This window comes from Mytilus californianus, unplaced genomic scaffold (genome assembly GCF_021869535.1).
Source record: "Mytilus californianus isolate M0D057914Y unplaced genomic scaffold, xbMytCali1.0.p SCAF_12, whole genome shotgun sequence".
NCBI lineage: Eukaryota > Metazoa > Mollusca > Bivalvia > Mytilida > Mytilidae > Mytilus > Mytilus californianus.
Window position 1 is genome coordinate 9470116 of NW_026262604.1, and position 18548 is coordinate 9488663.

General features: G+C 31.5%; 1 protein-coding gene across 9 annotated transcripts in view; it reads right to left on the reverse strand.

Annotated features, from left to right (window-relative positions):
* Window positions 1–18548, reverse strand: part of LOC127721328 (transcription factor 12-like) — a 92896-nt gene that overhangs the window by 9149 nt on the left and 65199 nt on the right. For 3 of the 9 annotated variants that reach the window (XM_052228074.1, XM_052228072.1, XM_052228079.1), the window contains exons 11-20: window positions 14250–14447; window positions 13284–13365; window positions 12525–12616; window positions 10426–10491; window positions 8688–8846; window positions 4377–4440; window positions 3344–3464; window positions 2729–2779; window positions 1627–1713; window positions 997–1083 (exon numbers count right to left, since the gene is read on the reverse strand). In XM_052228074.1, coding sequence (XP_052084034.1) covers window positions 997–1083; window positions 1627–1713; window positions 2729–2779; window positions 3344–3464; window positions 4377–4440; window positions 8688–8846; window positions 10426–10491; window positions 12525–12616; window positions 13284–13365; window positions 14250–14447 — 1007 coding nt within the window. Of the gene's footprint in view, window positions 1–996; window positions 1084–1626; window positions 1714–2728; window positions 2780–3343; window positions 3465–4376; window positions 4441–8687; window positions 8850–10425; window positions 10492–12524; window positions 12617–13283; window positions 13366–14249; window positions 14448–18548 lie in introns of all 9 variants that reach the window. The other 6 variants (XM_052228073.1, XM_052228076.1, XM_052228075.1 and 3 more) reach the window with 6 other exon arrangements.

The following is an 18548-nucleotide window of genomic DNA, read 5'->3' on the forward strand; positions in this document are numbered from 1 at the left end:
GTGGACACCAACTTTTTGTCTGGGATATCAATCAATCTTATTTCTTTCATTTTTTCTCAGAAGAAGAAAACATATGTTTCTGCTATAAATCATTGAAGGAATGTATTATTCATAATTTTTTTGGAATTTCTTGTACTAAGGTTTAATACAATATTTTAAATATATCTCGTTTATTATCTTTCCTGGAAGAAAATAAATAATTTGAAAGTTACAATACATCACATACTGTAAATTCTGAAATTATTGTGTGCATTTATTATTGCAATTTTTGAAGAATGAACAAAAATGTGATTTTCATTATTGCGATTTTAGGAAAAGGTACACAAAGATATATGTACAAGATATCAGAATGCAAGTTCTTATTATTGCGATACTCAAGGAGTTGCATTATTCGCAATAATTTGTGAATTTACAGTGTTGTTAGATTCATCTCAGTTCTTCATTGGTAAAATTTTATTGCTTTCATCTGAATTTGTTTTTGTGGAGTCAAGGAAAAAGGCAACATGCCTGATGTCACAGAAAAAGAACACATCTTTTTGCAGATCATTGGAAACGAAAGATTAACTTTGTCCACATTTGGTCTAAAAATCATTAGAGAAACAGCTTCCACCTATGAATTTCCTCTTTTGACAGTTTAATTTCAAATATTCAAAATTGGAAAATTTAACTGTCTCTAGTTGAGAATATCATATGACATACACTCGATGCAGTGGAAGAATGAATCTATATGTACACAGTGTCTTGAAATCTTTTTTTCCTTGAAGATCATCTGCTGATCCTCACTTTTATTTCTATTTCAAAATACCAAAGATTGTGTCGTTCCTTTGTAAAATTTTGTTGGTCAAATATTTCTGACCACACTTTTCTGCAATGGAAGAATCTATATATACATGGTCATATCTCAATTCAAACCTCAGTTAATTGCAATAAACACATCAAGGGGAGATAATCAGTTAATTGCAATATATACACCAAGGGGAGATAATTGCAACTAACCTTTCTCTAGCATTATTAGCCTGTCTCCGTAATTTTTCCCGTTCCAATTTGGCTTCTGGAGTTTCGTCCTCCTCACCCACGTCATTACTGCTAAGAAAACAGACAGACTTTGTCATATTTCTTACAATAAAATTGCAGTGAACATGAACTGAACCATCCATTAGTCCAACTTGGAAAATTTTCTGAACCAAAATTTCCTAAATATCTATTGATTCAAATTACTTTATACATTAAATTCTTCTTATAAAAATGTCAAATAACAGAATGTCAAATTTCTGTCTGCCATTTTTTTCTCATTTAAAAATAATTATTTTTTTAAATTCCTACATAATTTTTTTGTTTCTAATTCCTTAACAGGTGAAAATTTTCAATCAAATTATACACATGGATGACTCTGAGAAACAATTCCAAATATCTACTTTAAGAGTACTTTTATTCGTCGATACCATTTTTTGCAATTCATAAAAAGCCATTGTTTTATTAGATTATTTTATGAATCAGACCATTATAAATCAATGCATTCATTTGTTTTTAAAATTCATTGTTTTGATTTACAACGAAATCAGCAAAAATTGGTACCGAATCAAAAAAAGTAATCCCAAAATTTTTTCTAAATTTAAAATCACAAACCTTTCTCTACAATTGTTGGCTTGCCTCCTCAATCTCTCTCTTTCTAGTTTAGTTTCAGGAGACTCATTTGGGTCGTCTCCAATGCTACTGTTGAATAAATAACGACCTTGTGTAAAATCATAGAATTTTTTTCTTTTATAACAACCTTAAACATGGACTATCCTAAAGGCAAATAGTCAAAAACCAGGACACTGGTTTGAGATACTGTCCAATCAAAATTGAGATGAAGAACAGCAATAAAAGCGCTGTTCCTTTGCTTTTTGTGTGTGATTTTTTGCTGTGCATGTACTGATTTTGTGTCATGTATGGATACCCCTTATCCTTTGTTTTTCTATTACTTGTCTCAAATTATAGAAAGTTTCTCCGTTTCACAGTATTAACATATATACAATGTAGCAAATTCAAATTCAGGTGACAAGTTTGGGTTGTCCATTAAACAAAACCTTCTGTCAAATTATAGGAATTTCTTCTCATTACATCAATTAATACACCTTATCGCTATTTGTCAGCCATTACTGGACATCAAGAAAGTTCCCGTAGAATTTTGATGTCATAATACAAATTATCTGGTGCCACAATGGAAAAGTGATTGTTGTATGAAGTCAATAGTTCAAGAGGCGCAGATTCTCGGGTCAAGCGGCTATTTCCAAATAGCGATAAGGTCTATATGCATATTTTTAACAAACATATGCTTTTCAACCTCGTACTATATTTGGCCTTTTTAACTCTTTTGATTTAAGAGTCACTGATGAGTCTTTTATTAAAGAAATGTGTGTCTGGCATACAAAATTCTAATCCTGATATCTATAATCAGTTGCTATATCTATAAGAGAACTTATCTCAATACCCTATCACTACAGATGAAGAATTACAACCAGTCTGAACTTGTACAATGTTGCAGACTTTTTATCAGCTTGTAAGATGTTAAAGTCAGACTCTTTTCAGGAAAATTCTTGCAAGAAAAAATTCATAAAGCTTTTCAGTATAACTTACAATCATAAGATTTGTTTAAACACACGTCTGGCATACAAATTATAATCCTGGTATCATTGACGATATTTTTGTATCCTCATAAATGTCTTATTCAAAGATTTGAACTTACGATGTTGGTGATGCTGGTCCTGCAGGCTGGACTTTCTCTTTAGCTGTCCATCTGCAATTGTAAAATGTTTATTATCAAATCAAATATATCATATTTCAAGACCTGTTAAAAGTATAGTTCTATCAAATATCTGTACACAACCTGATGGTGGGTTTCGTAATCCTGGTCTTAAATTTGTTTTTTTTTTTGGTAGTATTTGTAGATTGTTATTTGTCTTTTCGTTAATTCTTGCTTTTTGCCATAATTTTGGCGGGCTATCTTACGACTTATGAGTTTAGATTCTCACTTCGGAATCTTCTGCCTCTTTTATGGATCAGAACATTAAATTCCCGAATGTATCCAAAAGATGTCCACAAAATTACCTGAGGTTGTCCATAAAGTTTTTAAGTGACATTTTGAAAGAAGAATGAGTATAAATTGCATTTATATTTTACAGAATTACTTAATATAAGCGAGAGGCCAGCACTGTCAATTTACATCCGCCATCTTATATGATATTCAGAATAGATTTTCTCGCATACAGACTTTTTCACATTTCCACTTTTCTTCCCCACTCAAACTTTGTCAAAAAAAAAAATGAAGTTATAAGTGTCACAGGTTTGTGGTTTGACTTACCGAGATCGTTTAGCTGGAGGTGGTTTGGCGGCTGTCTCTGTTTCTTTGCCTTTACTGTCTTTTTTATCAACTTTCTCAGCCGTCTTTTGTTGAAGAGTTTGACTTTGTTCTAAATTGTGTACTGCAATAAACAATTACATTTTGAAATACTTAATTAACAATTGTGAATAGACTAGATCTTCTTGTAGTAGCATGATAGCCTAGATTTGCTTACATCCTCAAATAAGTCTTTAGTGGATAGTTGTCTCATTGGCAATCATACCACATCTCATTTTTTTCATATCCAGTACAGAAAGGCATTAAAATTACTGTAAATTCAGAAATTATTGCGAGGTTTTTATTAATGCGAAAAATGCGACTCGGTGACTATTGCAATAATAAGAACTCGCATTCTGATATCTGTTACATATATCTGTATGAAGATTTTCATGATATCGCAATAATTAATCTCGCATTTTTGTCCATTCTTGAAAAATCGCAATAATAAATGCACGCAATAATTTCTGAATTTACAGTAGTTCATTCCATAGATTGGTCATATGAAAAACTTTAAAACAGTTATAATTGTTTGAATGCAGACTTAGGCAAAATCATGAAATCAAATATTAAAGAACTTACAAATTTCCTCATTTCATGAAATAACAAATGAATCTATAGGAAATGGAAACAAATGAAAATCAACCAACAGTTAACTCAACCCAGGCCATGTCCTTGTATCTGTGAAACCATTGTGTACACATAATGATAATTTGCATCCTTTTAGTACTGACTTCTACTCGATACTTCATCAGGATTGTAGATGGCATCTCAATACCTCCACTCAATTAAGTGTAATGGGTTATAGGACCAATACACTACAGCTGATAAGGGGAGAAGGGGTTTAGGGTGAATATATAAAACTTGCAATCAAGTTTGATGAGGATTGTGGATGGCATCTTGATACCTCAACTCAATGAAGTGTAATGGTTTACAAGAACAAAAGCACATCTGAAAAGGGGGGGGGGGGGGGGATTGTGGTAAATTACAAACTTACAATCAGGTTTAGATTGTTCTGAAGTACTGGTTCGGTTCTCTGATAATGAGTTGTGTTGTGTTGCCTGAAATGAAAATGAAAATATTTTAATCAAAATCAAATTAGAGGATTTAATTTCCCCATGTCCTTTAATAGAAGTATTTTATGCATTTTGGAAAACAAATAAGTCTACAAAATGAAGTGAAACAGACACCTTCCTCATAAATCGATTACATAGTTGTGTTTTTAAAATACAAAAAACATCCCCGTCAATTTTTATCTGGTTAAGTCGATAAGTTAGTGTTATCTGAATTTAAGAAATCTGCCAAAACACTTTATATAAATGGATTACATCATGACAAGACAACAGCTCTTCTCTGGGGAGGTGGAAAACTTCTCTACCATATGTCCTCTTCTGCAAGAAGGCAGAAAACACTTTACCAGATGTGGAAGCCATTACTCAGCCTGCAAATCACTGAGTTATGCATGAACAATTCTGCAGCCGCCTCAAATATAATCCTTTCTCCAGATTGTTTTATTTGAAAAAAGAAAAGCAGACGGCACATTTTCACAGAGATGCTACATGCAAGTAGTTACTAAATACTTAATAATTACAATGTCCTTCTGCAGTTTGTAGAAAATGTGCAGCCATTACATCACAAATTATCCTAATGTCCTAACCATCCACGGAAACATGTGTGAAAATCTCTATGTTGATTCCTTTACCATTTTATTACTTCCATAATAAATTATTTGAATGACTTACACAGATCAAACTTATTACAAAATGATAAATGAATGCTTTGTCGTTTTTTGCTAATATCTATTTCAGGTGGCGGCCTTTGTGCATACCCATCAATTCTCATTCTTCTAGGGATGAAAACAACATGAATAGAAAATGCAACAACACCAGTTACCAAATGAGACATTCAGCGGTCACCAACCTCAAATCAAGAAAAGCCCACAAGGTACATGTACATGTACGACAAGCCCTTAATTGTCCTAATACTTGTTGATATAAAATTCAACAGATTGACTGCTTGTTGTGTATATGATTGGTTGGTGGAGCATTTTAGCCTCATAATAGGTCACTTATTATTTTATGAAAGAGCACTTTAAAACACAAAGAATATGGATTTCTCCTGATACAATATCCCTATTCTGACCTATTCTGATGTGGCTGTGTATTTCTTCATCACAAAGATCCAAATATATGCCCCCTAAGGACTGGTCTTATTGTCGGATGGGGATATTCCAGTTGACCACATTTCTATAGCCCAGACAACAGAGAAGACTAAAATCTTATCAAACAATAAAATGCTTCGCTGGGGCGCAGCTTGATACGACCGCAGAGGTCGAACCCTGAACAGTTGGGGCAAGTATGGACACAACATTCAAGCTTGAAACAGCTCTGAATTTGGATTGTTATTAAATATTTGACACAGCATAGGTTTCTGACACAGAAAGAATGTGGTCTAAGAACTTGAATTTTTTTAATTTACCTATTATGGTCCAATGTCCAAAATCAAAATACATGGTTAGATTCAGCATATCAAAGAACCCCATATATTCAATTTTTGTTAAAATCAAACAAAGTTTAATTTTGGACCCCAACTTGGACAAACTTGAAAACTGGGCCCATAATCAAAAATCTAAACACGTTTAGATTCAGCATATCAAAGAACCCCAAGAATTCAATTTTTGCTAAAATCAAACTAAGTTTAATTTTGGACCCTTTGGACCTTAATGTAGACCAATTCAAAAAACGGGACTTAAAATTAAAAATCTAAATACACGGTTAGATTTGGAATATCAAAGAACCCCAATAATTCAATTTTTGATGAAATCAAACAAAGTTTAATTTTGGACCCTTTTGACCTCAATATGAAGCAATTTGATAGCGGGGCCCACAAATAAAAAATCTAAATTCATGGTTAGATTCAGCATATCAAAGAACCCCATATATTCAATTTTTGTTGAAATAAAAAAAAGTTTAATTTTGGACCCCAACTTGGACCAACTTGAAAACTGGGCCCATAATCAAAAATCTAAACACATGTTTAGATTCAGCATATCAAAGAACCCCAAGAATTCAATTTTTGTTAAAATCAAACTAAGTTTAATTTTGGACCCTTTGGACCTCAATGAAGACCAATTTAAAAAACGGGACCCAAATTAAAAATACGGTTAGATTTGGCATATCAAAGAACCCCAATAATTCAATTTTCGATGAAATCAAACAAAGTTTAATTTTGGACCCTTTTGACCTCAATATGAACCAATTTGATAGCGGGGCCTACAAATAAAAAATCTAAATACATGGTTAGATTCAGCATATCAAAGAACCTCATATATTCAATTTTTGTTGAAATCAAACAAAGTTTAATTTTGGACCCCAATTTGGACCAACTTGAAAACTGGGCCCATAATCAAAAATCTAAATACATGTTTAGATTCAGCATATCAAAGAACCCCATATATTCAATTTTTGTTGAAATCAAACAAAGTTTAAATACTGGACCCTATCTTGGACCAACTTGAAAACTGGGCCCATAATCAAAAATCTAAACACATGTTTAGATTCAGCAAATCAAAGAACCCCAAGAATTCAATTTTTGTCAAAATCAAACTAAGTTTAATTTTGGACCCTTTGGACCTCAATGTAGACCAATTTAAAAAACAGGACCCAAAATTAAAAACCTAAATACACGGTTAGATTTGGAATATCAAAGAACCCCAATAATTCAATTTTAGATGAAATCAAACAAAGTTTAATTTTGGACCCTTTTGACCTCAATATGAACCAATTAGATAACGGGGTCCACAAATAAAAAATCTAAATACATGGTTAGATTCAGCATATCAAAGAACCCCATATATTCAATTTTTGTTGAAATCAAACAAAGTTTAATTTTGGACCCCAATTTGGACCAACTTGAAAACTGGGCCAAAAATCAAAAATCTAAATACATGTTTAGATTCAGCATATCAAAGAACCTCATATATTCAATTTTTGCTAAAATCAAACAAAGTTTAATTTTGGACCCTTTGGACATTAATGTAGACCAATTTGAAAACTGGACCCAAAATTAAAAATCTAAATACACTGTTAGATTCGGCATAACAAATAATTAAATGTGATCAAAGATTTTACAAATCTAATGCGCCATACTGTGCAATTAAAGATTACTTCTTGAAATTTTTCAATATTTGAAATTTGAAAAAAAAATTATTTTTGAAGAATAATTCTTTTTAATTTCTGAAATCTGAAATGAGAAAAAATTGGCCCCCCACAATTTCTTTTTATCCCCCCCCCCTTTTTCCCCAAAAAAAATTCTTTCCCTCAAGATATGGTCATAATCTCAATTCAAATTTCCAATTGAGTTGGCAACCATAATTACCCATTTAAATTTACCATAGTGCTAACTTAATCTATTTTATAACAGAATTAATAAAAATATAGTGTCAAATCTTTCTTATGGATTTTTTTGTAAAAAAAAAAAGATGAAAACATTTGCAGATATTTTTACTGGTCTTCCTTTATAAATATGCATTTCTTTAAACATAATTTAAAAGCAGCGTAAGCGAAGTAACCAAAACGTTGTATTTGGATTACCTCCCTTACACTGTTTTAGATTATCTTTATTGTTCATTAACCATTACTTTATACATAATTTAAAAGCAGTGTAAGGGAGATAATTTCAATGATGTATTTGATTTATCTCCCTTACACTGCTTTAAATTATGTTTTGTACTAAAGTATTTGTCCATTAACCAGGACAACCTTGTTTTTCCCCCTTTTTTGCCCCTAATTCCTAAACGGTTTGAGCCATAACCCCCCAAAGCAAATCCTAACCATCCCTTTGTGGTATGGAAACTTGTAGTATAATTTCAGAGAGATCCATACACCGTTCCACAGTTATTGTCTGGAAACTAGAAAATGCTCATTTTTGGCCCCTAATTCCTTAACTGTTGGTACCATCACCCCCAAAATCAATCCCAACCTTCCTTTTGTGGTATCTAACCTTATGGTCAAATTTCAAAAAGATCCATTCACTTAAACTAAAGTTAGAGTGCGAAAACCAATATGTATTCGGACGACAACGACGACGACGCCAACGTCATACCAATATACGACCACAAAATTTTTTTGCGGTCGTATAAAAACACATAAAAGATAGGAATTGGTTTGACCCAGATTTGAGACAGGCACATAAATTTGTTTGGAGGTATGCATACTAATCCCTCTCCCTTTTCATCTCCATGAAGTTAAAGTGAGGCTTGGATTCTGAACTCATGCAGCTTCATGAAACATTTGATTTTATTTCTTACCAAGGCATCAATGGTATTTGATCCCATTCCGCCACCGTATCCCATAATACCATTGGAATGTGACGGTTGCATCATTCCTTGCTGGCCAACCATCTGAATCGGCTCAGCGTGGTGTCGTAAAACATGTATTGCATCGTCTAATCTTTCTTCCATCCGACTCTGCTACAAGAAAATAAAACGTTTTAAGTCACCATTACATCTACTTTGTCAATAAAACATTTCAGTGACCATGACTTTCAACCAATTCAAAGAATCCATTTTAAAGACCATTACTTGAGATTTCTATTTTAGTTTTTGCAATTTTTCAAATAGGATTTTCTATGGAAATAATTTCTTAAAAGATTCATTGTTAATGTATTAACTGCACTTGGAAGTGCTGTTGAATTGGGGGTATATTCAAAGATTAAAAAGTTTAAAATATTACAAAGAAAGGGTGTTTTTCAGTTTCTTTTAAAACGAAAACAACACTTATAAATTGTGTGTGTCTGAAGTGTTTATCTGCAAAAATATGAATGTCCATATATGTATATATATATATAGACAAACACTGGAGTGAAAAAAGACCATAAATGGCAGAAAATAAAAACTGAAACAAAAGAAAAATCAATGACTCTTTAAATAAAAAGTAATCAGAGCTTAACAGAACATGCAAAGCTTCGAGGATGAGTATATACAAATGCATGTTGTAGCTGATAAATGAAATTCTTGTATTTTTTTTCATGATAACAATAAAACCCTATATAAAAATAAGATGTGGTATGATTGCCAATGAGACAACTCTCAACCAAACTAAATGACTTAGAAATTAGCAACTATCTGTCACCATATGGCCCTGTTACCATTTATAAAAGTCACACATCAATTATTTTTTTACTTCTTACAACGAAGAATGCATTAAAAAAAATATGAATAATTTTTTGGGGTCTGAAGCTGAAAGAAAGCAGAGATACATGAATGAATACAACAACTAAATTGAATAGATTTTGTGAAAAAAAAGTTCCAGACATACAGCGGTTGCAAGTTATTCCATCTGTCTTGAAAGTCCGTTCATTTAATGATATTTCAATGAACTGAACGAACTTCCTCAACGAACAAAATTACCAGACTTGATGGTATACACAAATTAAGAAATTGTTTAGTGATCAGCATTTGCAGAAATTTTAATGCATGTTATATTTTTATTTTCAATTCTAATGTGCCAAATAAGACCCCAAAGATATTAAAATTAAACAATTTTAGAGTGCCATTTTATGCATAACCAATTTTTTTTAAAATTCACCTAATGATGAACAGATTTCCTCCATTCAAAAATATTTACCTTTCATCTATGTTTACATTGTCTTTAGCTTTTTTTTTCACAAAATCACCATATATATATACATGAGGCCACCCTTAAAAAATTCTTTGTCTGATGTTGCCTACCCATGCCTTGTAGTGTTGAGTAGGTAGGTAGGGATTTTAATTTTTTTTTTACCAACAACACAAGTTACATGTTTGAGACAAGAAAACGACATTGGAGCAGGAAAAAATCTTTTAAAAAAAATTTTTGAACCAATTTGTGTCATAAATTTTTGGGTCGGCTGCTTTTTAGGTGGGTAGGCAGGTAACATCAAACAATCTAAATTTTATTTTAGGCCTGAACAGTTTCAACTGAACAACATAACCGCATTCCCATAAAACCTGGCAATATTTTGTTTGAAGCAGATGGAAGCACCAGGGAACCCTGGGAAAGTTTTACCTCCAGCTCAACGTGATCTCGGAGTACGTGAATCGCGTCGTCCAGTCTCTCTTCCATTCCTCTTTGCTGGATAAACCAACAAAAGGGTTAGTACACATGCACCAAGATTATCTACTGTGGATTCATTATAATTCAGGCAGGAACAGATTTTCGTGGATTTCATGGTTTTTGATTAATTTTCTATTTGCTTATAAGCAAAATTTCAAGAAAAAATTAAAATCAAATATCCACGAAAATAAAATTTTTCCTCAATCCACGAAAATAACTGAATCCACAGTATTTTCACTTTTTAGTGGGTTTTTATTTCAAATCAATTTCAGATTCAACCTGGTTCATTTGACCATATATGTGTGACAGCCATAGAAAACATTTGTTATATGATTAGTCAGAAGTGAGAAACCATTTACCTATCAATTTAAATGTACGAGATATTTTTGAAAGCAAAATGATACGTCATTTGAGGAACAGCAATATTCAATTGTATGAATTTTCTATTTTTTGTTTTCAGACAAGGAGCGTGAGGGAAAAGTTAGTGTATTAATTTCAAAGTTGCTTCATTCATTTATTCATTTAAGTGTCATAATAATTCAACATTTGTCCAATGTATGTGTTTTCTTTTTTTTTAAAGCAGGGAAGTGTACACACACATAAACACATATTCTAAGTTTAATCGGACCACAGAGAAAATATTCATCAACGAACCAAATAGACATTCACAATATATATAAACATGCATACACAAAATGAATTAACATATTGTGAATTTATTTATTTCGCGGGTACCAATTTTCGTGGATTGAAAAAAATGTGGTTCACTTGTATCCACGAAAAATCCACACAAAATTGGTATTCCAAAAATAATAATGAATCAACAGTAATAAAATATTACTATAGTAACATGTTTTCTTTCCATTAACTTTGAAGTATCAAACAATAGTTGATATGAAACTAAATGAAAATTTAAAACTGGAACTGAATTCAAAATACAAGCAGCAAAGTAAAAATTCAAACAGTTAAAAAAGAAATTACGTTTTCAGGATAGTCACATTTTTCAGAAGATTCCTGTAAAATAAGGTTGTGTATCTTACTGTCTTTCTGTTTTATATTGATGGACTATGAATGGAAGGCATACCTGCCGATTCATATTTATTTGTGGGATACCAATATTTTTATGCATTCCCTTGGTACAGGTGAAGTACAAATCTTAAAGTTCAACAAAGTACAAATGTTCTATAGGCTTGTATGCAGATTTTGGCATAACCACAAAATCTAATACAGTAAACAGCTTTTTTTTGCGAAAAATATTATTTTGCATTTAGCCCTTCCTAGCAAATTTCACAACCATTAATTTTCCCGATTTTCTTATTTTCTTGATGTTTTTAAATAAGGGAAGATTGAACTCCAACATATTATCATCAATTTATATTCACATTATTTTTCAACTTGGAAAGTCAAGAAAAAAAGTGAAGTTTACAGTATCCATGTATATATAGTTTTGTATCAATCCACGAAAATTCCTATCTTTGAAACTTCATGAATCCACAGAATATATTTTGATTCTTCATATAACTAGGTACAATGTTAATTCCGCCAGTATAATTGATGGAGAAAAGCAGTTTGTCCAGGGTAAACCACACACCATCATTTAGTAAATGTAGAATTCATACACATATTTTTTAAGGAAAAAATCAAGGACTTTGAAGTCAAATAGTATTATTTTAAAAATATTATTTGACAATCTCTCCAAGAACTAATGTTGGTTAAAATTTGTAAATGCTATAGTTTTTAGCTTCATTCATGACTATTAAATTTCTCATTTCTCTGATGCTGACACTGGGGATTTTTTTCTTCTTCAAATTTAACAAATGAATACACCATCTTCTCAATCTTAAGTACTTTCTAAAAGAAAACCATATCAATCCACCACAAATATCACCCATAACATAACTTAACAGTATATATATTTCATATCTGTTTTCGTTTTTTTCAAATATTTCAATTCCATCTTTTGAAAAAAAAACAACATAAAAAGAATGTGAAGAAAACAAGAGTTAGTGCCCCTTACAAACTATATGACCCTGTCCTCAAAGTAAACTTACTAAAGAATGGAGTGTGCCTCCTCCTCCTCCTTCAACAAAATGGGGTGAGGTAGAACTCTGTTGTGCTGGTCTCTGCCACTGGCCTGATGAACCTATAAAGACAATACAACAATGAACCCAGTCTTCAAATCCATATGATCAAAAACCTTCAATTCAGGGATATTTTCATGAATTTGTTTTTGCGTTTTTTCAACAAAGTATAAATATCATTGTCAGAACAAAATAGGCGGAAACATATACAAAATTTAATGAAAAAAAAAAAAAAAAATGAAAAAGTCAGTGAAATTAATATTTAAACATTTATAGGTATGTAATGTCATAGAAACATATCTTACTAAACAAAATACATACATTGACAAGCTACACAAGGTTGGTGTGTCACATGAATGCCTAATAAGCATTGAAGAAATTTACTATTACAAACACGTTTCTAATGTCTATTCAGATCTACTACCTTAGGTGGTACACAACACTACAGGGAGATAACTCGGTAAAAATCAGCTGAACATTTTAAGCACGTTCTATTGTTAAGGAAATATTAAGCTTCTCAATGATCAAAATAAGTGTTTGTCAAACTGCTATATATCCAAAGAAATGTTGCCTATAAAGTGTGTGGATCAAGTTTTTAAAATTTTTTATATTTTTGTCAAAGGGTCAAAGTTAATATTTTGTCAAAATTTAATGAAAATTAGTGTTTGGTACCATCTTAATGAAGAAATATTTTAAGCTCAGATGAGGGAGAACTTAAGGCATACTCACCAGCTAATGGGGATGGAGATGATACTGGCGTTGAAGGGTTTGAACCATAATTACTGCTTGTATGATCTGTTGGTGAATATATCTGAAAATATATAAAGATCAGGATTTTTCAAATGTGTCCGAAAAATATATAAAGATCAGGATTAATCCAATAATGTCTGAAAATAAATAAATATCAGGATATATCTAATATTGTATGAAAATATATGTAGTTTAGGATTTATCTAATATTGTATGAAAATATGTGTAGTTCAGGATTTATCTAATATTGTATGAAAATATATGTAGTTCATAAACTATTTAATATTGTATGAAAATATATGTAGTTTAGGATTTATCTGATATTGTATGAAAATATATGTAGTTTAGGATTTATCTGATATTGTATGAAAATATATGTAGTTTAGGATTTATATAATATTGTATGCAAATACATAAAGCTCATGAATTATCTAATAATGTCTAAACAGGTGAATGACAAATAGCAGGTCTATCTAATTATTTTGTGTCTTTATACAAGATTGCAATATTTTCAAGTGTCCATCTTCTCTCTAATATTCCTGTTTTATATGTGTAGCAAATAAATGAATTCAGTGATAGTTCATAATTATCATTGCAAAATTCACATTTTTCTAACAATTTTCTGCTACATGAATAAGCTTCTCACATTCCATCAGATCAATGAACAATATACATCTTCTTTTGTTATTTTACTAATGAAGATAATACATGTGGGTGGGAGGCACTGAAAAAAACTTGAACCTCGACCCCCATCATAGTCTCATTTAACTGTCAGTCGTTTAGAGCTTGATGTAAATGATTGATGATTTGCCTATATTATCCAGGGGAAAATATTTCAAGCATTTTCATAACAAATCGATTAGATTTCAATTTTTTTTTTACCTTCACTTTAACCCTTATGTGAAATGCAATTTTTAATATAATTTTCAACTAATAATTCCATACCGAGGCTAATGCTTTTCCTAAGGCGTCACCTGTCTGTGAACTGGCTGGGGGTCGTATCATTTCCGTACCATTAACTGTGGGAGATGTACTGGAATACGCAGATGTTGTTGGCTGACCACCTCGGAAGGTAGACATTGGAGGAAGACCGGAGTTTATCATGTTGTCGTGTTGTGACGGTGACATGGCAGGGTAGCCCTGCTGAAATAAATACAAAAGACATATATCAATACAAAGGTTTTTACACAATAATGCAATACACTGTTAGTGGATATCCCTGAGTTGTATAAATCTTTTTTTCCCGATGGTCTGTTAAGAAAATTTTCTGGTTCTAACTATAATTTCTATTGCAAAATATCAAAATTGTGTTGGTCCTTTGTCAAACCTTCGGACCAACACTTTACGGTTCTGATATCCTGCATTTATCATTTATTTTTAGATTGATCATGTTTTCCCATGACATAAGGTTAAATTGCTGCAAGCAGTCTGCACCAAGATCTTTTACAACTACTAGTCCGAAGACCAATATTCCAACATTTTCCTTATGTGTATAAACAAAGTTTTGCAAATACTTACTAATTCAAATAAAATTTTACTAGTCTGGGGCATCAGACTAGTGGCTAACCATGCAGACTGTGCAAAACCCCTTTCTAACTAATTGAAAGCAATCATTTTGCCTTGTAAATTTGATACTCTAAATCAGGCTAATGTCCACATGGGTGTATCCAATACTTACAAGAGGGAGAATAAAGAATAGTTTTGTTAGGGTTGTTTGCCATGAAATATCATTTGTATGGCAGGCTTCTTTGATATTGTGAAGAAATTTTACCTGTAAAATCGCCATGTTACAGAATTTTGCTGGAATTTTGGCCTTTTAAGTTTTTTGATGTGAGCATCACTGATGAATATTTTGAAGAAAAGTGTTTTGAACTTCAATTGAACTTTGGTGGATAGTTGTGACATTGGAAATCATACTACATCTCCTTATTTTTATATGGTGTCTGGTGGCCAGAATTAAAGGTATCATTGATGTTGGTTTTTTTTTTTTGATGTGGCAGCCTTATATTCATGATTAATATTTCTGGGGCGTTTAAATTTTCCTTAGATCAGGAAATTAGAGTTGCTAGAATTGTCAAAATTAAAGAAGGATTACTTTGGATTCATTTTCATTCTTTGGGTACCAATTCATCGACTTGAAATTTTCTCATTACAATATTTTTTTTGTTTTTACTGCAAAATATTTCAAAATCTGAAAATTATCATTCAAAAAAATCTCGTGCCATCTCAATGTTTTCCTTAGAAATTTGTTGTGAAGGATAAGAGATCGACTTTTAAGGATTGTGGTCATGAGTTTTAAAGAATGAAAGCTTATATAGAGTATGAGTATTCCAAAATTTAAAGAATGGGGCCCAAATAAATCCATTGGGGCACCACCATACATAAACCTTCTAGGGAAAATACTGAATTATAAACATGTGTATAAAACAACTTTTTTCTTACTTTCCATTTTCAAAACAAAGTATTTCACACACACTGTCACAAGTGACACTTGAAAAACAGTTGAAAAATGTAAGTGGCCCTTCATTAATAGCGTGAAAATCAAAAATAATTACATCACACATTTTCCTACCCAAAAACCTGGCAACACTTTTAATTTTACTGCACAAAGTTTATTTATTCTAGAGAGCCAATTCACTCTATTAATTATTTTGTACAAGAATAGTAACACCTCTTTTTCTTGCTAGTTGTTTGATCAATGACGTAAGGGGCTGTGTCAAATTCTGATATAAATATTTAAAATGTCATGGTTTCATATTCTCTCTAAAATGGATGTCCGCCAATAAACTTCCTCTTTTTGTGTTTTTTATGTGTTCCCATGGAAACAAACACATCTAATATTTATAACATCTATTATGTCAGTGAATTTTTTTTTGAATGAAAAATGTTGAATTAAATGTCAATAAAATAATTTGTCAATGTTTGTTGTTTATCTCTTAATTTTTTGTCCTTTCAGGAATTAGGGTGTAATGATTGATTGAAAGTGATTTAATGCCACCTTAACACACACATGGGCAATATCAGGGCTGACAGTCATAAAACTTTAAGAGTACGATAATCGTACTAGACACAGAAATCAACCAATAAACATACTAGATTTGGTGTTTCGAGCACAAATTTTTGTACATCTTTGTACTGAGTAGTTTTATGTATGAAGGGGGCTTCGGTGGCCGAATGGTCTAAGTAGTCGAACTACTGTATCACTTGCCTGTCAACACCTTCATTTTCAATGAAAGAAAAGAACATTTTTCATCTCCTTTTATCATTTCTTCAATGAGAGATTTAGAGAAATTTCTAATTTGAGTAGAGGAATTTTTTTGTCTTCTTTTTTATTCATTTTAACTACCAGTAGTCGTGAACAGTTTCTTAAAACTTCCACAGATTTAGACAAGGAAAGAATTTTATTTTTTTTTGGTAATTTTGCTACTTTTATTTCCATTTTATGCTCTCATATGAATACTAAATCTTGATTCATAACTGTTCCAGATAAAAGAAAAATTCAACTGCACTTTCTGCCAAAATTTTTTTTTGAATCAAACATTAACATTTTCGTTTTCACCAGGAAGTCCATCCATGAGAAAATTTTGACATGTAAAAAAACATTTTTGACAAGTGACGTAACATTCTCAATCTTGTAGATTGCAGTCACTGACAGTGCCATTTTTATGAATGAAATAAACATCTGTTTTCCATCTTTCTACAGGTAGTCATGGCAACCCATATACCAATCTCACCTCCATAAGAAAGAGGTCACAGTATTGCTCTCACCCTGAACGCTCATTCCCTCATTAACTTATCCAAAATATACAAAGATTTGTCTGTTTACATGGTGGTTAAGTGAACTGATTACTCGTCTGTTAATCCAATTAGAGGATTATTTCAGATTTTAAAGTAACACACAAATAAACAGTTTATAATTGTTCTACTTCACAAATTGTTTTCTAAACTGGCTAAATCATTCACTATGATTACAAATGTTCTAATTCACAAATCATTTATAAAACTGACTTTATGAATCTGAAAAATTCAATGAAATCAAATAAAAAGATTTTTTAAAAGTAAGAAGTTTAAATTTCTAATTTATGTAATTTTTTTTATTGATGTACTCATAAACCTCTGGCTTTGGGTCCAGGTGTCCCAGATGAAGATTAATCCACCCCAAAAAACATTGAAGGCCCCAAATTTGATTTGTCTAGCTTAGAATTGGAATAAACAGAACACCATGGAACTGATGATTTAACCAAGCTTTTCTTACACGCAATTATATTTCAACAGCGATAAAATAATTCTGTTCGACTCAGAATTTGACAAACAATGTTAAGATTGAGGTTTTGAGACAATTTTGTGTTTTCTTTAGACATGCTAGCCCACTGGTACATGTTTTAAATTGGTAACTTTTGGCTGCATGAAAAAAAGACTTTGCCCATGTCATGTGTTAATTTAAAAACACATGTCTATCCAATAATGTCTGAAAATATATAAAGATCAGGATTTATCTAATATTGTTTGAAAATATATGAAGATCAGGATTTATCTAATATTTTATGAAAATATATGAAGTTCAGGATTTGTCTATTATTGTAAGAAAATATATAAAGATCAGGATTTATCTAATATTGTATGAAAATATATGAAGTTAAGGATTTGTCTAATATTGTAAGAAAATATATAAAGATCCTGATTTATCCAATACTATCTGAACTGGTTATAAACTATCCCCATACACTGTAACAAAAGCATGATAAACAAATCTATCTAAATCACTGAATAAGATAATCGGGCTGATCTATCAATTATCTATTGCCCTTAAAATCATCAAGAGGCTGTTAGCTCAATTATCTAAACCCCCCAACCGCGACATTTGGGTAAACTCTCTTTTCGCAGGTTTCTTTCCCTGCAGTAGTGATCACAAACAACCTGTCTTATGTATCAAACTCTTGAATGATCTTTACTTAACAATATGCTTTTCATCTGACGATAAATAAAACATATGCGACTCTTTGTTAAATATACATCCATTTTTTCCTCGTTAATGATACAGGCTTATTAATATACCAAATAGGCTCATTCAACTTGATCATGAGGAATCCAGATGAATTTATAACACAGTTTGAAGCCAGCAACAAGTTAAGCTAGCAATTTCAAAACTATTTACAAAGCTAGTTTAGCTAGCAATTTTAATACCTTTTACAAACTAACTTATACAAGTTTTAACTACTGTCAATTAAGAAATTTCTGTGTGCA